Source organism: Microcebus murinus, chromosome 6 (assembly GCF_040939455.1).
Source record: "Microcebus murinus isolate Inina chromosome 6, M.murinus_Inina_mat1.0, whole genome shotgun sequence".
NCBI classification, from domain to species: domain Eukaryota; kingdom Metazoa; phylum Chordata; class Mammalia; order Primates; family Cheirogaleidae; genus Microcebus; species Microcebus murinus.
This window is the reverse complement of record NC_134109.1, coordinates 62,885,017-62,907,432: the sequence shown is the minus strand read 5'-3', so window position 1 is coordinate 62,907,432 and position 22,416 is coordinate 62,885,017. Positions and strand designations below refer to the sequence as shown.

The 22,416-nt window shown below is 39.9% G+C and overlaps 2 protein-coding genes across 19 annotated transcripts in view; one reads left to right on the top strand and one right to left on the bottom strand.

The window, feature by feature from the left end:
* Window positions 1–16,058, top strand: part of AP4S1 (adaptor related protein complex 4 subunit sigma 1) — a 49,509-nt gene extending 33,451 nt beyond the window's left edge. For all 4 annotated transcript variants that reach the window (XM_076004135.1, XM_076004138.1, XM_076004137.1 and 1 more), the window contains exons 5-6: window positions 4,803–4,814; window positions 15,560–16,058. In XM_076004135.1, coding sequence (XP_075860250.1) covers window positions 4,803–4,814; window positions 15,560–15,688 — 141 coding nt within the window. In that variant the 3' untranslated portion in view covers window positions 15,689–16,058. The remainder of the gene's footprint in view (window positions 1–4,802; window positions 4,815–15,559) is intronic.
* Window positions 16,059–18,279: 2,221 nt separating this feature from the next.
* Window positions 18,280–22,416, bottom strand: part of HECTD1 (HECT domain E3 ubiquitin protein ligase 1) — a 98,507-nt gene continuing 94,370 nt past the window's right edge. For all 15 annotated transcript variants that reach the window (XM_076004116.1, XM_076004119.1, XM_076004117.1 and 12 more), the window contains 3 exons: window positions 22,081–22,231; window positions 20,777–20,921; window positions 18,280–20,665 (listed from right to left, as the gene is read on the bottom strand). In XM_076004116.1, the coding sequence (XP_075860231.1) occupies window positions 20,528–20,665; window positions 20,777–20,921; window positions 22,081–22,231 (434 nt within the window). In that variant the 3' untranslated portion in view covers window positions 18,280–20,527. The remainder of the gene's footprint in view (window positions 20,666–20,776; window positions 20,922–22,080; window positions 22,232–22,416) is intronic.

Below are 22,416 nucleotides of genomic sequence, written 5' to 3'. Positions count from 1 at the left end.
TTCCCAGCAGCAGTACATGAGGGTTCCAGTTTCTCTACATCCTCACCAAAACTTGTAAATATCTTTCTTTTTTATCATAGCCATTCTAGTAAGTGTAAAGTGCTATAGACACCAATCAATTTTGGTTTTCATTTGTGTTTCAGTGATAGATAAGGATGTTGAGCATCTTTTCATATGTTTGTTAGTCAAATTCATGTATCTTCTTGGGAGAAATACCTGCTCAAATCCTTTACCCATTTTTTAATTGTGTCATTTGTCTTTGTTGTTGAGTTACAAGAGTTCTTTTTTTGGTTTGGGGGTTTTTTTTGATACAAGGTCTTGCTCTTTGACCCAAGCTGGACGGCAGTGGCTTCATCCTAGCTCACTGCAACCTCAAACTCCTGGCCTTACGTGATCCTCCTGCCTCAGCCTCCCGAGTAGCTGGGACTACTGGTGCACACCACCTGCCCAGCTAATTTTTGTAGCAATGGGGTCTCACTCTTGCTCAGGCTGGTCTTGAACTCTTGGCCTCAAGCAATCCTCCCTCCTGGGCCTCCCAAAGTGTTAGGATTACAGGTGTGAGCCACCATGCCTGGCCCAAGAGTTCTTTATATATTCTGAATACAAGTCCCTTATCAGATATACGATTTGAAAATATTTTCTCTACTTCAGTTGTTTTCTTTTCACTTTCTCATTGATGTCCTTTGAAACACAGTAGTTTTTAATCTTGACAAAGCCCAGTTAATCTATTTTTTCTTTTCTTGTTTGTTTTTGGTGTCATGTCTAAAGAAGCTTTGCCTAACCTAAGGTCATGAAGATTTATTCTTATGTTTTCCTCTTAGAATTTTAGCCCCCACATTTAGGTCTTTTATCCATTTTAAGTAATATTTGTATGTGTTGTGAGGTATGGGTCTAACTTCCTTCTTTTGGCATGTAGATATCCAGTTGTCCCAACATCATTTATTGAAAAACTGTTCTTTCTTCCCCATAAATTGTCTTGGCACCCTACCATAAATCAATTGACCATAAACCTAAGGGTTTATTTCTGGACTCTCAGTTCTATTCCATTGATCTATATGGAATATATATATATGGATATATATAGACTTACACCAATACCACATCATCTTTATTACTGTAGCTTTATAGTAAGTTTGAAATGCAACATTCTTTTAAAAATCAGTGACGATGTTTTACTTTGCTATCATAGGCCTTCCTGAGCCTTGGTTAGACATTCTTGGGAAGTAGCAGTGGCACAAGCGTATTATTTTTCAAAGTTGTTTTGTTTATTTCATTTTGATTTTAAATAAAAGGTTTAGAAAGAAAGTGTTTCCAAGCTTCTTCCTAAGGCAGTGAGTGGAATCTGCTCCATAATTAGTAATACTGAGTGCACTGAAACCTGCTAAGAGCAAAACTCATGTTAAGAAGTTATATTTTCAGCCCAACTCCTAATGCCAGAAGTGAGGTTTGACATACTCCTTTGTGGGACCATCATTGTCTTCATTGTGCTAGTGCAGTGGTTCTCAAAGTCTCGTCCTGGACCAGCAGCATAAGCTGGGAACTTGTTAAAAATACAAGTATTGGGCTCAACTCCAAATCATTGAATCAGAAACTCTGGATTGAGGCCCAGCAATCTTATGTCTAAACAAGCCTTCCAGGTGATTCTGATGCATGCTTAAGTTTGGGAACCACTGCCTTAGAGCATGCAACTTGCTGTCAGCCTTTTCCTAATTCAAGGATTGATGCTGGGAAGGTGCCTAGTGGCCTGTGACGTGGTAATGCATCTAGCCAGGAAGGGGTTGGTGCTTTCCGGAGCTAGAAGAGGTCAAGAGGTCCAAGAGGTCAGGTCATTCCAGAGACTGGCCTTGACGGGGCAGAGGGCATTGAAACTGGCTTTAAAATATGTCTCTGAGGCCGGGCGCTGTGGCTCACGCCTGTAATCCTAGCTCTTGGGAGGCCGAGGCGGGCGGATTGCTCAAGGTCAGGAGTTCAAAACCAGCCTGAGCAAGAGCCAGACCCCGTCTCTACTATAAATAGAAAGAAATTAATTGGCCAACTGATATATATATAAAAAATTAGCCGGGCATGGTGGCGCATTCCTGTAGTCCCAGCTACCCGGGAGGCTGAGGCAGAAGGATCACTGGAGCCCAGGAGTTTGAGGTTGCTGTGGGCTAGGCTGACGCCACGGCACTCACTCTAGCCTGGGCAACAAAGTGAGACTCTGTCTCAAAAAAAAAAAAAAAAAAAAAAAAAAATATGTCTCTGTGTTGATTGCTTGGAGAAATCCCCATAGACCAGCACTGTCCAATAAAACTTTCTGCATTGATAGAAATGTTCTGTACCTGTGATGCCCAATACAGTAGGCACTGGCCACATGTGGCTCTGGAGCACTTGAAATGTGGCTAGTGTAACTGAAGAGATGAAATTTTAATTTTAATTAATTTCAATTTCAATTGCCACATGAGGCTGGTGGTTACCATACTGGACAGCTCTGGTTCCTGCTTTTCTCATGGTGACCACTGTCTTGTTAAGACAGACTGATTGCAAGTCAAGGCCTGTGATTCAGAGCTAGCCATGATTAGCCACTTTAAGGTGACACCCACCAAGAAGAATGTAATTTCCCAAAATAACAATGTTTTAAACCTGGGAGAATGAAAAGTGGGTACAAGACTATCATTGCTAAGATTTTTTTAATTATTATTATTACATTTGGTAACCAACAATAAATAGCACATTGCTGAATTATAGCTGTAATTTTAGAGAGAGAGTCAGAGACCACATAAACCACAGGAGTAAAGATTAGAATTTAATTTAAGCCAGGTGATTATGTAGGACTTGGACAGTACTAAGGGATGACTCAGTTTAGGTTCAAACCATAGCAAAGAGAAAAAGAAGACGAAGAGAAAGAGTACTATGGGAAAGAAAATAGGATCTGTCCCACTCATGGAGAATGCCTTGTCATCTAAGTTTTATTTTTAGGCTTGTGAGTTTTAAACATTTTTTTCAGTGACTATTTTTAATCTTAGAGGTTTCCAAATCTTACATTTGGAAATCAGTTTCATGCTGTCTGGGCTGGGAGAAGCATCTCAGCATCATATTTTTAAAACAAAAAGCAAACCCAGCTAGCTTCAAAGGAGGCAGTTTGCAGCAGGTGAGGGCTGTTGCTGTTGAGCAAGTATATCCGGGTTTTTGTCGTGCTGCATTTGACAAACCTTAAGCCAGCAGTCCCCAACCTTTTTGGCACCAGGGACCATTTTCATGGAAGACAATTTTTCCACAGACCGGAGGGAGGGGGCATGGTTTTGGGATAATTCAAGCGCATTACATTTTTGTGCACTTTATTTCTATTATTATTACATTGTAATACATAATGAAATAATGGCCGGGCGCTGTGGCTCACGCCTGTAATCCTAGCTCTTGGGAGGCCGAGGCGGGCGGATTGCTCAAGGTCAGGAGTTCAATACCAGCCTGAGCAAGAGCGAGACCCCGTCTCTACTATAAATAGAAAGAAATTAATTGGCCAACTGATATATATATAAAAAATTAGCCGGGCATGGTGGCGCATGCCTGTAGTCCCAGCTACTCGGGAGGCTGAGGCAGGAGGATCTCTTGAGCCCAGGAGTTTGAGGTTGCTGTGAGCAAGGCTGACGCCACGGCACTCACTCTAGCCTGGACAACAAAGTGAGACTCTGTCTCAAAAAAAAAAAAAAAAAACAAACAAACAAACATAATGAAATAATGATACAACTCACCATAGGTTGGGGACCCCTGCCTTAAGCCCTTTCATATTTGAACTTGATTCTGTTTACTTTTTTCTCCCTCCATGACTTTTTCATTACATAACTATTTTCATTGAAAAGAATTTTTAAAACATATAAGCAAAACGAAAGGGGAGGATGGATACATGCCATTATACATTTGTCCAAACTCATAGAACGTACAACACCAGAGCGAACCCTAATATGGACTTTGGGTGATACTGATGTGTCAGTGTAGCTTCATCATCTGTAACGAACGTACCACTGTGGTGGGGATGTCGGTAATGGGAGCGGGAGATGCATGTGGAGGGGCAGAGTGTATATGGGGTATCTGCGTACCTTCCGCTCAATTTTGCTGTAAACCTGTGACTGCTCTAAAAAAAATAAAGTTTTTTTTTTTTTAAGTGGGGGGAAGAAGATCATTGGTAAGCCCATCACTTATTGATAACAGCTGTTCGGTACATTTCCTTTTAGACTCTATCTGTCTCTATCTATATAACTATATGTATCTCTATCTTCTATATATGTACCCTGGATAATATGTGCACAACATTTTATAACCTTTTTTATTTAACAGTATGTCTACATCATTATTTGTGGATATGCTACAATTTACTTATCTAGTCCCCCCTGTTGACAGTTGCTTAAGTTATTATCAGTAATTTGCTATCATAAACATCACCCTGAACAACCCATCCCATGTCATTGTGGCATTGTCCAATTATTTCCTTAGGATAAACTTCTAGACCTAGAATCGACAGATTCAAGGGTATGGCACATGGTTAAAGTTTCTGATACGCATGTCAAATTACCTACCATCTGTAAAGGTTAAGTTAGTTTATTTTTCCCTCTACTTTCTAAAGATGAATTGTTCTGACCTGTAAAATCCCTCTGAACTGCAGCCTATTTTTTTTAAAAATCGCAATCCCAAACTGCAGGCCTTCTGACTCTCAGGCATCAAACCTCCTACCTGCTTCTGGGCTTGGAGGTCAGAGCAGTCACTACCTCTGCTGAGCGTCACGTCCCAGTGTCTTGTTCTCACCCTGGTACTCTTCTCTTTTCCAGAGTGAATTGGATGTATCCTTTTTCAATACTGTTTTCCACAGTACGTGGCAAAGCACAGTCCAGCCCTAGTCAGGTAAGTGCCCTCAGGCAGGAACTCTGCCCAGCAGAAGCGAGTGTTAATCGCCAGCTGCACCAAGACAGCCAGAGGCGCAGGTGTTGTACGACTCCTCCTCCCTGCCACGCTTTAAAAAAAGACAATTCTTTTTTATTTTATTATTTTATCAAATTATGGGGGTATGAGTATTAAGGTTACGTATATTGCCCATGCCCCCCTCCCCCCTCGACTTAGAGCTTCAAGCGTGTCCATCCCCCAAACGTTGCACATCTTGCTTGTTGGGTTTGTATATACCCATCCCCTCCTGCCCCCTCCCCCCTGCCCGACACCCGGTAAATGCTATTCCTATATGTCCACTTAGGTGTTGAAAAAGACAATTCTTAAAAGTCTTTTTTTCCCCAGACAGGACAGTGCTATGGTAGTAGTTAATAATAACTATTATATATTAATTTAACTTCTTTTAAGCATATGGAATAGGCTTTTTCTCAAATTTAAATAACACAGCCAGAAAGTGCTTAGTTCCCCTGGAGAGACAGAATTTGCCGGGCTCCAGTAGAAATCTCTAGGACTCCCTGGTACATCAGAGTGAGGCCTTCAGGGTTGTTAAGCTACAGGGCTAAAGAAATGAATGGACTGGCTTGCATTCACTTCCTTTTATAGCAGAGAAAGCTCTCCTTTTCTTCTCTTTCTCTCTTTTAAAACGCTGTATGCAAAGACAAACAAGCATGATTTGCTCAGAATACTGCAGGTCTGGAGGTTTTGGTCAGGAGCCCTGTAGGCTTTGTGTGAGTGCTCTGGAGGCAAGTTGACTTTCAAGTTAATTTTTTACTTCAAAAATCTGCCTACTGCTTGAAAGCAATAAAGGAGTCCTTTGAGAACACATCAGGCTTGAGTCTGAAATAGTGACATTAATTATAAGAAAAATTTATTAACATTAATACATAAAATATGCTTAGAATATAACAAATATATACAAATTATAACGTTTATGTGTATACCTACATCTGCATATATTTTTGTGTGTGTGTATGAATATATATGTATACACATCATATATATTTATATATAATTGAACACCTGTGCCCAGAACCAGTATGTTTGCATCAACTTAATATTCTGGGGAAATGATCATTTACTTGTTAAATCATGTTGGTAGAATTCATTTGCAGGCAGTATTTAGACGCTTCCTTAAATTAACTGGGAAAATCTGAGTGCCCTCTAGTGGTGATGACCTAAATCTGTTATTCCCTTTGACGAAGGAGACCCCAGACCAGGCTGTATATTAGGTATGTTTTTATTTGGTATATAACATTCTATTTTTTAAATTTTATTTTTTATTTTTATGTTTTAGAGATGAAATCTCCCTCTGTCACCTGGGCTGGAGTACAGTGGTGTGATAATAGCTCACTGTAACCTCCAACACCTGGGCTCAAGTAGTCCTCCCAACTCAGCCCCCTGAGTAGCTGGGACTACAGGTGTGCATCACTACACCTGTGGCTCATTTTCTAAATTTTTTTAGAAGAGATAGGTATCCTATGTTTCCCAGGCTGGTCTTGAACTCTTTGGCTCAAGTGGTCCTCCTGCTTCAGCCTCCCAAAGTGCTGGGATACAGGCATGAGCTGCCATTGCCTGGCCAGCATGTAACATTCTATTCTAACTAAGCACTTTAAAACAATTCAAAATAAATCTCTTCTTGCTTGTGAAGGGGAATGAAAAAAAAAATTATTTCAAAAGACATCAGGAAGATAGCAAGGGCTAAATTAAGACCCTTCATTAGGAGTACAGAAATTCAAGTTCCACTTTTGGTCTTGCCACTAACTAGCTGTGTGTATTAGACAAGGCACACAATCCCCTCATCTCAAAAAAAGAGAATTCGAATAGAAGAGCTTTAATACCCTCTCAGTCTTAATATTTGATGTTGCCATGACTCTAGGTAACTGAGTTATCTTATACCTAAAACAGAAGGAGAGTCTTACAAATCTAGATATCCAGATAACTAAAATGAATCAGATGTAACAGAGTATGTATTATAGTTGGACTAGTTGTGTTGATGTGTCATATATTGGTCAGAAGTTTATCAGAGGCACATATGGGCATACCTGTCTTTGTATCCCTCTGGTGCATAGCATAGGTCTGTGTGGTCAGCTGCAGCTTTCTTGTCTGGAATTAATTTTCACACCAAGACACACAATTTCCCCCTAATTTTACATACTTTCATTTTTGCCCTCCCTCCCCCTCTGACCATGTTATATATTTACTGTCCTTAAAAATTACTTAGGCATATTCAACTGGTAGATTAGGAATTTTATATCGTTTAGAGAAGGGAACTAAATCTCTCCAGACCTGGAAGTTTGTCTTTGCTCTAGGCATAATTTCACTTGCGTTTCCAGTGGTCTAAAAGTAGAGCAGGCAGCAGGGCAGGACGTGGGGCACCTGTCTTCTGTTGACATTCTTAAAAGGTTACCACCCTTGGCCATTTGAAAAAAATCAAGTTAAAAACCCATGACTCTCCTCTGCTTCATACATAGTTCTTTTACCTGTGACATGTCCAGGGAGGATCTCTGCAGACCAGTTACAGAGCAGAGAGACAAGGGAGCCTTGCAGAGGCATAGCTGCGGTTTCCTGCTCCCTCCCTAGACCCTGTGTGCGTGATGACGTACATCATGTGTGTAGAACGTGATGTTCTATGTGATGTGATGATGTTCTGCATCGCCATTCTGGTAGCACGTAGCCAGGAACCTGCTGGAGTAGCTAGCATCATTCAGGTCTGCTTTGCCAGGGAAGCTTCCCTAGGTCTTGAAAAGATGAATACAAGCAACTGCTGTAATTGCAACTTGAACTTGATTCTCCCCACACTCACAGCACATAATCTTTATGTTTTCTCAAGCTTAAGAAAGCCTTTCTTGTCAGCCCACATGGGACAGACATGATTTAAGGCTTGGTTTGGTACAGCAGCAGGAGAAGGAAGTCGAAACCTCATGAAATTCCCAAGAAGCTTTTTACTTGTAGTCTTTTTCTCCAGGAGCTTTTCTACCCTGATTCCTTTTAAGGATTGGGAAGTTTCCCAGAGGCTGCACAGTGAGACTCTGAGAAATAAAGCACACCATTTATAATACCTTTCTCCCTAGTATGGGCTTGTTCTACTTCTAGTAAGACTGACATCACAGAGCAAGACAGATGGGATTTAAAAAAGAAATGACCTAAGCACAAGAAATCAGGACAGAAATTCTGGCGTGTTGAAAACCCTTCCAGTAAGTAGAAACCCTCTGGTACGGTGGTGTCAGGTGGGGCAGGCTGCCTCCTTGGTACCACATCGGTGACCACATTCGGTGACACAGATACTCATGTCCTGTGAATAAGCTCCTAGACACACCCTTCACGTTCCACTCCACTCACTGGGCTAAAATGTGGCCAGAGGACACATGAGGCCTGTCCCTATGGAGAAAGTTTGCCCCATCATGTACCTTGGTAGACTTCTTAAAGACTTCAAATTCTATGAATTAAGATGATTTTTTAGGAACCAATTGATGAGCTTCCCAAAATGTGCTCAGCTCGGCAGCCCCAGGAGGCTTGCTGTTTTCCAGATGATTCATAATTCAGAGGAGCTGTGTCCACCCCCGTCTGCTAAATAGTTAGATGATGGCACCAATGAACAGCTCTGCGTGGGAGATGTCCCCACTCCAATTCATTGTCCACGTGCTGTATGCATGAAGTGCAGAAAACCTCAACAGCCTTTTTGGTACTTGGTGTCTTAAAGGCTCGGTTTCTTTTGGCTGGAATGGAAGGCAGCAATACTGCTTTTAGACCTGGATTACCAGGGTCTCTTTCTTGGGCCCTGTGCTTTAGGGGGCCCCACTCTGGCCCTGCTCCAGCAGCACCCCTCTCCAGGGGGCGAGGATGCCCCCGGGCACTTCCCACCTGCTTCTTGACCACTGCTGGCTTCTTGGGCCCTCAGAATTTACAGGGTACCCCGACATCCCAGAGCCTGATACCAGGGCCTGTGCAGTCCTCTCCTTTACCTTCACCCCAGGATGGAGTACAGGAATGATAGGTAGGCTGGGATCCTGGTAGCTGGGGTGTCCCACATACATGCGTGAGGAGAGAAGCAGAGAGAGGCCGGAGTCCCTATTTATACTCTTATGCCCACTTCCTCCACAAATACAGGGTAGGCCTAGAATCTACAATGTTTTTTTGTTTTGTTTTTTTTTTTGAGACAGTCTCACTTTGTTGCCCAGGCTAGAGTGGTATCAGCCATGGTATCAGCCTAGCTCACAGCAACCTCAAACTCCTGGGCTCAAGTGATCCTCCTGCCTCAGCCTCCCGAGTAGCTGGGACTACAGGCATGCACCACCATGCCCGGCTAATTTTTTGTATATATATTTTTAGTTGGTCAATTAATTTCTTTCTATTTTTGGTAGAGATGGGGTCTCACTCTTGCTCAGGCTGGTTTCAAACACTTGACCTTGAGCAATCCGCCCGCCTCGGCCTCCCAGAGTGCTAGGATTACAGGCGTGAGCCACCGCGCCCAGCTACAATGTTTTCGTGATTTAAAAACATCTTTAGAACATTCCTATTTTTATTTTATAAACCCTTAAAGTCCAAAAGCCTGAACAATTGATTCTAGAACCTGAAAGCTCATGTGGGTGATGTGAAAATGCCCTGATTCGTGGCCTCTGTACTGTAGTTGAGGGTGGGAGAACAGGAAGGGCCTCAGTGCCGCGTGCCCTGTCTGGCTCAGCCAGCATCCAGCATGCTGCTCCCTGGGAGAGTGCTGGCCCCACGCCTTATCTGCTTCTAGTTCCTTCATTAACTTCCCCAAATCCCAAGTACCCTCAGCGGTCCAGAAACCAGAGTAGGGATTCTCTAAGTGGGAAATAATTTCAGTGTGATTTAATGAGAAATTGCAAAAGTACTCATTCAAACTAGGGATCTTAGAAATACTGGCCAAAAGAACAAAGAAATTCTCCAGGGAAGCCATGCAACACGGAAGTGTCAGCTTCTGAATGAACTGAAATTTTCTTCGTGTTCTCTCAGAGTGTTAATGATAATTAATAAAATCATTACAAAACAATTTCTTTTGAGTTATGATAGAGCATATGACAACACTTCAGGAATGGCTTAATATGATCAGAAAGGAGCTCCCCTCTCCTTGAAGGTTACATTTATCTTTTTTTTTTTTTTTTTGAGACAGCATCTTACTCTGTCACCCAGGCTAGAGCACAGTGTGGCACAATCATAGCTCACAGCAACCTCGAACTCCTGGGCTCAACCAATCCTCCTGCCTCAGCCTTCCAAGTAACTGGGACACAGGCATGCGCCACCACGTGTAGCTCATGTTTTAATTTTTTGTAGAGATGGGGGTCTCACTGTGTTGCTTGGGCTGGTCTTGAACTCCTGGCCTCAAGTGATCCTCCCACCTCAGCCTCCCCAAGTGCTAGGATTTTAGGCATGAGCCACTGCATCCAGCCACATTTATCTTTTTGTGTGTGTGTATGTATCGCATTTGCTTTTGCCTAGCCAATGTCCAGAAGAGTTCTTCCTAGGTTTTCTTCTAGAATTTTTATAGTTGCAGGTCTTATAAGTTTTTAATCCATCTTGGGTTGATTTTTGTATATGGGGAGAGGTAGGGGTCCAGTTTCATTCTTCTGCATGTGGCTGTCCAGCTTTCCCAGCAGCATTTATTGAAGAGGGTGTCCTTTCACCGGTGCATGTTTTTGTCTGCTTCATCAGGTTACATTTACAGTCATAGGAGTCAAGTACTTTGGAGTTGGAAGAAACATTTACGCAATCATCAGGTTAAAACCTCACTTTGTAAATAAAGAAGCTGAGGACTAGAGAGGCTCTCTGACACGTCCCAGTCTATAGAGTTATTTCGGGGCAGAGCTTGTACTAGTCTCTAGGTTTCCAGGGCCCTTGGCTCTAGGGTTATAAATTAGGTGGATTAAATTTCACATGTTCAAAAAATTATTAATCATCTGGAGTAGATTGTGGCAATTTAGTCTCTAATAAAATATTTTATAAAGTGTCTGTCCCCATGGTGTTTTGGTGTTGTAAGCTTTTTGTGAATGAGGGGACAAGTTTTAGAGAAACCTATCTTTGGTTGGAGGAGTCAGAAAGGATGGAAAGTCTTGAAGAGAGTATCTGTGAATGTTCCGATAAGAACATGCTCTCTGGAAGTGGAGTTCACATTCGGAAATTTCTGAACATCTTTTTTTCCTTTTGAAAATATGTAAATTGAAAGCCTAGTTACAAAGGGGTGAGAACTGGCTTGTAGGCCTGAGGGAGTGTGTGCAGCCAGCCATCTTTGGGAAGGGTGGGCACGGAGGGATAAGGGGACCAGGGCCTTGTCCGTCATGAGAGCTCCAGCAGGGCTGGGGTGGGTGATGAGAGTCTCAGACATGAACAGTCCCCAGGGAGTCAGCCATTACGCCAGGAAGGGGAGGTGAATGTTACAGATCAGACAGTTCTGCCTTTCAGGCTTCTGTGCTCCCACTAGCCGTAGTTACCTCCCCTTTTCCCTGAAATGTGTGCTCTGAGTCCTAGGTGCCCTATTGATCTGCCACCATTCCTCACCACCAGGGCCCTCTGCCTTGACCCACTCCTTTTGTTCCATGTTTCTGGGTCCCGTTTTAGTCAGGGATAGTGACAGCAAGTTATGAGAAGCAACAGAGAGGAAAAAACTGAGAGAAATGACAGGCTCATTTGACCCAGTGTGGACTTTCATATTTAATTTTATATAATTTTTAAATATATTTAAATATTTAAATATAATTATTTTATATAATTTTACAAAATTATATAAAATTTAATTTTATATAAACTTTAAGTAGAATCACACTTGGGTTTCCTGTTCTTGGAATTTGAATGGGCCTACCCTCCTTTTCAGTGGCCTAATTAAGCAAGAGACAGAACGTGAACAGAAGACTACCCTACAAGGAGAATGCCCCCAGAACTGTAGAGAATCTTCATGATGATAATCTTCTGTACAGTAGTAGGCGATTTGCTGTAGGGAATGTGAACACAGTGGCCCTTGGCAGCTTATCTGATTTCATGGGATATTGAATTAAAATATAAATAATAAGAGAGTAAGTTTTCCCATCCTACTTATTTTATTAAAGAATTTTGCTTAGCTAGAATTTAAAAAAAAAAACAAATCAAGTGAGAAGCCCAAGGGATCTGAGACCAAAGTCTGGAGTTAGAAATTTTAGTTTCTAGTCTGGAATCTGCCCTGTAATTCCTTTTGAGCTTCCATTTGAGTCTGTGCTGCTCAGTTTTCTTACTTATTAAAGGATAACTAGGGGGGAGGGGGACATGGGCAATGTATGTAACCTTAACACTTGTACCCCATAACACGCTAAAATAAAAATAAATAAATAAAAGGATAGCTAGACCACCACAGTGGTGTTAAAATACCATATTGGACAAGTATTTTATGATTCAAAATCAAAATTCTAGTGTTAGTCCATACATGTTAATCACTTTAATTAAAAACTTGATTTCCAGTGGCACTAATATTATAGGGCCCTATGAAGTTCAACTCCAATTCACGTAGCACAGAAATTCAGAAAAGCTCTTAGGTTTCAAGGTTAGGAGAAAGTGGGACTTTAGTGACTCAGCTCTTTGGGAGGTTGTTTTTAGTTCAGGTCAGCTCCAACCTTAGGGGGCCTATGAGGAGAAACAAGTTGCCTTAAGGATCTTTAGAGCCAGTCAGTTCAGTGTAACCTAAAGGGAAGACCCTTTCAGTAGTCATTCCCAGCTCACTACATGAATATACCTTTCTTGCTGGGCTTTTCTTGCTTCCTTGTATTCTAAATGTCAGGGTTGAAATGTGTTTGTCTGTTTATTGCCATGAGGCTTAGCTTATAGGGTCATTTTGGTCCCTGCTCACCTGGCATATGGCCCAAATGCCATTACTCTTGGCTTTATCAGTATGCACACACATTGCTTATAAACCAAATCAAGATGTGAACAACAACTGGATTCCTATTTTAAAGGAGTCACGTGATTCTGGGGAGAAATCTGTTTTCGGGCCTTTGCCTCATAATGGATTTGGTCTGTGGTTTCCCCATATAGTGCCAGAAAGCTGCATGATTATTAGGGTCTGAGCCAGATACAGACAGGCAGTCACATGCTCACAGTACAGAATGACCTCACTGAGCAACTCATGTTTCCAGAATGTTGGGAAATTCAGGCTTGCCAGAGCACCTTGTCCTTGCAATGTGGGGATGTCAGTGGTTGATATGATTCAGCAGTGAATTCTGATCTGAATTTCAAAACAATTGGGCAGTTGCTCAAGGGGACATCTGAATTGCAGATCATCTACTTGCCAAAGACAAAGCAGTCCTCAGAGCAGCTTCATCCCTGAACCAATTCAGACAGGTTAAAATTAGATTTCCTTCTGTCTAAAAGAAAATCATCTTGGAGAAGCTGACATTGTCAAAGGCACTAGGCTTTCACTGTGTTAGTGAATACAGCAGTGGGGTTCTGCAGGCCATTCTTCATGCAGCCACCTGTGCTGCTCAGTTCTGCTTTTCCATGTACATGGCTGTCATCCCCACTTTGTCTCAGCTTCTAAGTTCTGGCTTCTGGGTCTGGTAAACAGGTTTGAGTCAAGGGCCTAACATTCTAGTCCCAGTTTGGCCATAGGACAAAGCAATCATCTATATAATTGGAAGACATTATAAATAGGTATATTAGAGTAAAGCTTTTTTTTTTTTTCTGGGCCGCTTAAGGACAGTTCCCATGGGCCCCTAGAAAACAGTTTATTCTGCTAGAGGACTATTTGCACAGAGCTTAATGAGATATTAACAGAAGAGCCTAATAAAAACTTAAAAGTCATTCACACATTGTCCCATTCTCTGTAGATGTATTTCACCAAGCAAAAACAATATAGACTTTGAATATCTGGAATTGTTGAAAACAATCAGGTTTTTACATTTTACAAAGACTTAATTATGAACTCCCCTAGTGCACTTAATCACCTATTTGTTGAATGAAGTTTTTATGTCTGAAACAATGTCAACTATTTTTGTTTTTTAAGCAGACTAGGATCATACTCTTGAAATAGAAATGGAAACTTCAGATATAGAATTGAGACACATTCAACCATTGTCATCATCCCATTCCAGTTCTCCTCCTTTCACAAAAGTTAGGTATTCAGCTAAAGGTGTTCTTGAGGGAAGTATTTAGTTCTTTCTAGTTTGCTAAACATCACAGGCTGACAATATTTTCCTCTTTCCCCATGCTCTATACTTACTTTCCAATAAGAACACCAGTAAGCTGAAGTGGCCCCATAATTCTCAAATGACTTCCCATTTGTAAGAAGTACTCTCTTAAAATCCAGAAATTTTCCTAGCACCCTGGGAGGCCGAGGCGGGCAGATTGCTTGAGGTCAGGAGTTCAAAACCAGCCTGAGCAAGAGCAAGACCCCATCTCTACTATAAATAGAAAAAAATTAATTGGCCAACTAATATATAGAGAAAAAATTAGCCGGGCATGGTGGTGCATGCCTATAGTCCCAGCTACTCAGGAGGCTGAGGCAGCAGGATTGCTTGAACCCAGGAGTTTGAGGTTGCTATGAACTAGGCTAACGCCATGGCACTCACTCTAGCCTGGGCAACAAAGTGAGACTCTGTCTCAAAAAAAAATTCCAGAATTTTAGGCCGGGTGCAGTGGCTCACACCTATAATCCTAACACTCTGGGAGGCTGAGGTGGGAGGATCACTCAAGGTCAGGGGTTCGAGACCAGCCTGAGGAAGAGTGAGAGAGACCCTGTCTCTACCCAAAAATAGAAAGAAATTAGCCAAATAAAAATATATAGAAAAAATTAGCTGGGCATAGTGGCACATGCCTGTAGTCCCAGCTACTCAGGAGGCTGAGGTAGGAGGATCACTTGAGCCCAGGAGTTCGAGGTTGCTGTGAGCTAGGCTGACACCACGGCACTCTAGCCTGGGCAACAAAGCGAGACTGCTGAAAAAAAAATAAAATTCAAAACTTTTGTCATACCTTGCTTTCTTCATTCATTTCTCCTCATAGTTACTTTTACTTGAGTCTGTTTGGCACAGAAGAGATGACTGAAGGTGCAAGGCTGTGAAAGCATTTGCTTTGGGGCAGAGAAGCCCAGAAGCAGAGCAATCAAACTCAAGCTTTAAGTTTAAAATCTAGCTCTGGCATTTACTAGCCATGTGACCGTGGACAATGGCTTTGAGTCTGTTTGATCCTGGGTAAAATGATGACGTGTAACATGTACATCAGAGAGTTGTAGAGACTGAAAATACATGTAAAGCATTCAACATGATGCCTAGTAAATGAGTATTGAACAAATTGTTATTATTATTCCTGGGAAGACAACATTGTTCTTGAGTTCAGTTCATTTTCTTGCCAAATGTCATTTGCTATTGCTTTGTTCTTTAGCGCTTAATAGACTCCTGTCATTGGCTAAAAAAGGGAGCTGTTCCATTTCTATGCCTACTTATCCTGTTAGCTTCACCAAGGTGAAACTAGGGGTATATATGTACATAAAGGTTCTAATTTCTAATGTGGACACCAATTTTAAATTTAATTTCAGGAATTCTGTACAGAAAACCTCATGTTTAGGCTAATTTACAATGGGAAAATTCCAGGCTAAGCTGTCAAGTTATTTTTCACTGAATATTAACATTTTTTTATACCTTTAAAACTAATTTCCTTAATATGACCCTAGATAATGTTTAACTTAGATAAAGTACACATCATTTTGGATGAGATGGTGTTAAATGGCTGCATTGTGGAAACTAACCGGGCAAGAATTCTTGCCCCTCTACTAATTCTTGATAAGATGTCAGAAAGCTGAAAAGAAGGCTCTACCAGACATCGATTTCAAACACCATGGAATACATCTCAACATCTGTAGCCCAGAAGAATCTGGAAGACCACAATTGCAGAATGGGGTATCCTTCCAAAGACATTATAAATATGTGTTTTCCATGTTCCTAAATGGAAAACAAAACTGTATTTAAAAATATGTACAAAGAAAATTTTTCTCTAAACTGAGAAACAAGTTGTATTTTCCAACTGTAAGTATATTTTTCCCATTTTAAATTTTGAATACCTAAGGAACTCTTTTTGGTCTCTGCTTCCAAATTAAATCCAAGAATAGCAGGATGGTGGTAGGAAGCAAGTTTTCTGTCAGCCAATAAAATTTCAAAATTGACTTAAACACACATGGCATTTTGAATAGCATTGTTTTCTGAATGGTATATTTTTCCTTATAAAGTCTTAGTAAAATTTGCCTTTCTTTTTAGAGTTGCACTTAGCATTTACAATGCCATAATGTAATTAACTCTGTAGAGAACATTACTGTCAAATAATAGATGGTTAGACATTAAGAGAACCCTAACAACTATCCTTTATGCCACATTCTACAGGGTTTGTCTAATAATCATACTGAAATCATAAATCATACTGATTAATGAAATTTGCTTTAATTCAAAGTTTAAAATTAGAATGCAAAAGAATATCTGTATAGGTTGGTAGAAAATGAATCCTCTCCTGGAATGTTTTGAAGCAAGCTACTAGGTCACCACAGAATCAAAATGCCTGCATCCCCTCAAAACCTATGTGCTTTTGATACCAGTCAACAGAATATACAGAACTGTCTTGGGTAAAGGTATGTACAGTAGTCTCCCCTTATCTTTGGTTTCACTTTCCATGGTTTCAGTTACCTACAGTCAACCATGGTCTGAAAATATTAAACGAAAAATTCCAGAAATAAGCAACTCATAAGTTTAAAATTGCACACCATTCTTGAGTAGTGTGACAAAATCTCGTTCCATCCTGTTCTGTCCTGCTCTGTTTCACTCTGTCCTGTCTGGGAGGTGAATCATCCCTTTGCCCAGCATATGCATACAGGGCATATGCTACCCTATTAATCACTTAGTAACTACCTTGATTGACAGACCACAAGAAGGGTGATATATTTTGAGAGAGAGATACCACATTAATGTAACTTTTTTTTTAATAAGAAACATTTTTTTAGAGAAAAGATCTTGTTCTGTTGTCCAGGCTCGCTCAAACTCCTGGGCTCAAACAATCCTCCCACCTCAGCCTCTCCCCCCAGTAGCTGGGACTACAGGCATGCACCACCATGCCCAGCTTTCACATAACCTTTATTACAGTATATTGTTATAATTGTTCTGTTAGCTATTGTTAATCTTACTGTGCCTAATTAAGTTAAAAATTACCATAGATATTTATGTATAGAAAAAATATGGTGTATATATAGGGTTTAGTTTCAGATATCCACTGTCGGTCTTTGATCGTATCCCCCGAGGACAAGGGGGTCTACTGTATATGTGCATGTACTGGTGGGAGGTCAGGTGCAATGGAGGAAGTAGAAATATATTTTTGGTACATTAAGATATTGTCCCATTCTATAGAATGTCTCAAGAGTTCTTTCATCTACAACACTATTCTCTAAGAGGACATAAAGAGACATTCGGGAGACTGACCATTCAGAACTGTGCTGTTTTTTCTCTCTCATACGTCGGAATGAGTGGAATGCTTTTTTAAAGTTCTTTATCCTTTTCTAAAAATCTACTTGCATATCTCAAAGTTTGTATCTATAAAGACTCAGACAACCAGAAAATAGTGGACACCAAAAGCAAACCTGAGTTGTTTTGGACTCATTTGGCAAGGCAGAGGGAAGTCTTCGGACCTGTGGGAACAATGAGTGGTATGTGTGTACAGATCCACCTTTGAATCAAGTAGCCAAGGTCTGGGGAAAGCCCAGTCCAGACCAAAGTGCTCTGGAGGTCTTTCTGAGACACATTAGTTGGGAAACATTGTCCTAATTGATAGGCACTTAATCAGTAGCACATTCAGGTAACTGCAGAAACTGGTACACCAGAAGTAGCAAGGGAGTGAACAAAATTAATTTTTGGGTCACACCAAAATAGTAGTTGGATTACATCTTGGCACAGATTTTAGTATCTTGAGAGAATAGTAACAGTTAAAAAAAAATAGTAGGTAGGTATCATGGGAAAAAATACTTAAGAACTTAACAGTATATGTGGAGACCCCAGTAGATGTCTCCTAACACTGGACTCATACAAAGTGAACTGTAATGTTCACTGTCTGTACTCACAGGCTGTGTCTTTAAGTGCTTTCATATTTGTAACATTTATGTCTCAGACTGGCCAGCCATACTTTGTTCTTGGACTTTTTCTGAAAACTCCTAACATTTCAAAAAGTTACTGATTTTATAAAACTCAATACCTGCTATAGCAACTTGCTAGACCAGGGCTCGGTAGGCTTTTTCTATAAAGCGCCAGATAGTAAATATTTTTGGCTTTGCAGGCCATATGCTCTCTGCTAACTAATCCATTCTGCCATTGTAGCTCAAACGCAACCATCAATAGTAGTATGTAAATGAATGAACATGGCTGTGTTCTAATAAAACTTTATTTATGGACACTAAAATTTAAATTTCATATAATTTTCACATTATAAAATATTATTCTTTTGATTTTTTTCCAACCATCTAAAAAAATTTAAAACCATACTAAGCTCATGGGCCATACAAAAACAGGCAGTAGGCCATAGTTTGCTGACCCTGGTGCCAGGCTAGTTTTGGTAAAAGCTAACTATCCATAGACATTTTAGAGACTTAGACAATGGCAACACTATACACATAAACTGGATTTTAATTCTAACACTAGTATACAGTTTTAGTCATTCATTCAAGACTTTATTGAAATCACCACCACCACTATTTTTTGGATCGCAACATAGGCCATAGAGTGAAGAATGCTTTAACTTTTATTCTCATAGAGAACTGTGAAGCTGACAATAAGGTGAAAAAAAGTGTTGCTTCTAATTACACAATCACAACATTCTCATGCAGCACATAAAAACAGTACTCAAATCATTAACTGTAGTGGGAGATGTCTCTTCTAATGTAGAAAGGGAATATACCTTTTAAACAGGTAAATACTGGGAAATTTCAAACATGCTTTTAGTTCCTTAAAAAAGCCATTTGGCTAAATTTGACCTAGTGATATTTCTTTCACCTATATGCACAGACATGATAATAATAGGAATTTGCAAAATGGAAATACAGGCCCTTCTTCACAACCGGGAAGCAGCTGTATCCTGGAGGTTTCTTTTCACACTAATACAACATTTAAAAATCCTTCTTGGATCATAGTTACATCCTTACTTACACATCCATCCAAATATAATGGTAAATAGCAGATCTGGTTTTGAAAAACTTAACACAAATAACTAGACATTTTTCTAGCTGAAGAATACTTTAGAACTGAACACAACAGTTGGATCACAAGTAAGTGTGTGAATATGTATTTTTTCTAGCCTTCCAATTTTAGCAAGTGTATTTACTATACAAAATGACATTTCTTCATTTTTCTTTTTTATTTTTTTGTGACAGAGTCTTGCTCTGTTGCTGGGGCTAGAGTGCTGTGGTGACAGCCTAGCTCACAGCAACCTCAAACTCCTGGGCGATCCTCCTGCCTCAGCCTCCTGAGTAGCTAGGACTACAGGCATGCACCACCATGCCTGGCTAGTTTTTTTTCTATATATTTTTAGTTGGCCAATTAATTTCTATTTTTAGTAGAAATGGGGTCTCGCTCTTGCTCAGGCTGGTCTAGAACTCCTAACCTTGAGTGATCCACCTGCCTCAGCCTCCCAGAATGCTAGGATTACAGGCGTGAGCCACTGCACCTGGCCAGAAAAATCACATTTCTTTATGTAATAATTTCAGAAAACTGAATCTGAATGATTCAAAATGAAAAGTATCTGGTTAGTTCCTAGGTCTGATGACTGTAGTGAAATAGTCACATGACACACGTTTGTACGCTGCAAACATTTTAATGATTATTGTTGAGCATACATTTTGGAAATTTTTTACTTCAAACTGCAACAAGTTAAATAAATGTTTATAATATACAAAGAAAATACAACCAAAAGTAAAACTTGCCTTAAGTGTGCCTTGCACCTAGACCAGTGTTTTTCCCCCCTTAATATATCTTTATTTTTGAGCTAAACACACTTAAGTATTTGATCTTTATAGTATGGCATTTAGGAAATAAAAATATACTCCCACCTCAAAGAAATAAAAAGGTTGTGCATGATTATACGCTAAACAAAAGAGAGAACACTAGAATACTCTGATAGTGCAGGCATCATTACAAAGGAAAAGGAAAAGAAAAAGAAAAAGCTTGAGATGCTCATTAACTCTCTCTGTTTTAAGGAAGCAGGATTTTTGACCAAGTAGCTTAAAAGCCAGCAAAACAGGGATCAGTGATGGCAACTGTAGTGTATGGAGTATGAAATGACAAACTTTACACAAACACACTGTTAGAAATTTACCAGTGAACACTGAAGATCTGAGAAGCTGCTCTTTGGAACAGTCAAAGTAGGACCACCTTATTCCAGTCACGTAAGCCCTTGTAAAGCAACACAGTGTTCTGTGCTATATACTTGCTGGCTGGGTAAAGAATTTGTTTTGTCATTAGCAGCTAACAAACTTATTCCACCTGTTCTTAAAGCCTTAATGATTGAAAAAAAGGCAAGTGTCATTAGCGTGGAGGATCATATACTTCTCTGCACACAAACACAAGAGGCTTCACTAGTATTTCAAAAGTCTCTGATGTCTCCCATTCCATGTCAAAGCTCAATTGAGATGAAAGCCTTTCTCCATTGTAGCAGCTAGCAAGCGCTCTCTCATGATCTCTTCAGAAGAATATTCAGGCAACTTAAGATAATGCACACATGTATTGACTGATGGATAGCTTGCATCGGTTGCGTCAACCTACAGAAACAAAACAAATATAACAACCACTGAGATTAAATATTTCTTTCAGTCCTAAAGTAACTATTAATAAATCCCATTTTGATTCCCCGTTAGCTAGGGAGCTTGTACCTTGCGGACAACTGTGAGCCTGGGATGCAGGTTAGCCAGTCCACCTGGGGGTAGAGTTGAACACCCAGTGGTAAACTGCAAGAAGGCCTTCCTTTCATCTGAAGACATGCCACACAAAACCCTCACAAACCTCAGGAAACCAGGGCTAAGAAAACAAAAATATAGTTATACTGAGTTGATAAATTTAACAGAAAAATCACTACCAGTACTTTGTAATCAACAATAACCCCTGTTAAAAAAAAAAAAAAAATTATCCTTATGTCAGAAGAACAGCCTGTCTAAAAAGTCTTGAGTAAGTATGAAAAGGGCTGATAAAAGCTACTTTAAAAATATTCCTGGCCGGGCGAGGTGGCTCACGCCTGTAATCCTAGCACTCTGGGAGGCCGAGGCGGGCGGATTGCTCAAGGTTAGGAGTTCGAAACCAGCCTGATCAAGAGCGACACCCCGTCTCTACTATAAATAGAAAGAAATTAATTGGCCAAGTAATAAATATATAGAAAAAATGAGCCGGGCATGGTGGCGCATGCCTGTAGTCCCAGCTACTTGGGAGGCTGAGGCAGGAGGATTGCTTGAGCCCAGGAGTTTGAGGTTGCTGTAAGCTAGGCTAAAGCCACGGCACTCACTCCAGCCTGGGCAACAAAGTGAGACTCTGTCTCAAAATAAATAAATATTACATGTCAATAAAATGAACTATAATGCCACAACATGGATTAATTTCATAATCATAATGTTAAATATTCCAAATCACAGTAGGGCCAAACAAGAAAAAAAATTAGATAAAATCATAATGTTAAATAAAAGAAACCAGATCATAAAGAATACAGACTATATGATTTCATATGTTAAAGTTCAAAAGCAAGTAAAATTAATTGACAGTGATTTAATTATTAGAAAATGATATGGTGGGAAAGAGGGTTTTGAAGTTGCTTCTTATTCTGGGTACCAATTATAAATGTGTGTTCATTTTATAAAAATTCTCTAAGCTATATATACAATTTTTGTACTTCTCTATTACAGTTCAATAAGAAGTTTAATACAAATGCAATATAGCCTAAGGATTTACAACTTACCAAATTTTTAAAATAATGAAAACAAGAAAAGGAATCTTAATATCAGCTATGATTTAATTGTCTTTTTGTGTACTCTCAGCCTTATCAATAGATATGTATCTCTGTAATCATGAGACTTCACTGCTTTCTCAATTACCAATATAACTCAATACATTAATAGTTCTTTAGAGAATCTGTCATTAGATTTTGGGAATATAAACAATTTTGTTGATCTCAGAAAATAGTAACACATACCTGTCACGTGTATAGCCCAACTTCGGTTCAGTGTAATTGATAATATCCTCTGCTGCCCAGGATGGCGACTGGTTTCCACAGAGAATCATCTGGACTTCTTCATGGCTGAAGGAACTTAATTTCTCCATTGGAAAAACTTTATTAAATCCATCTACATTGTACATATATCAAAAACACAAAAACAAAAACACACAACTCAGTTTCCAATACCAAATTTTAAATCAAAATACCCATTACTGGAATCAATCCAAGTGTCCATCAACTAATGAATGGACAAAGAAAATGTGATTTATATCCACAATGGACTACTACTTGATTATAAAAAAAGAATGAAAT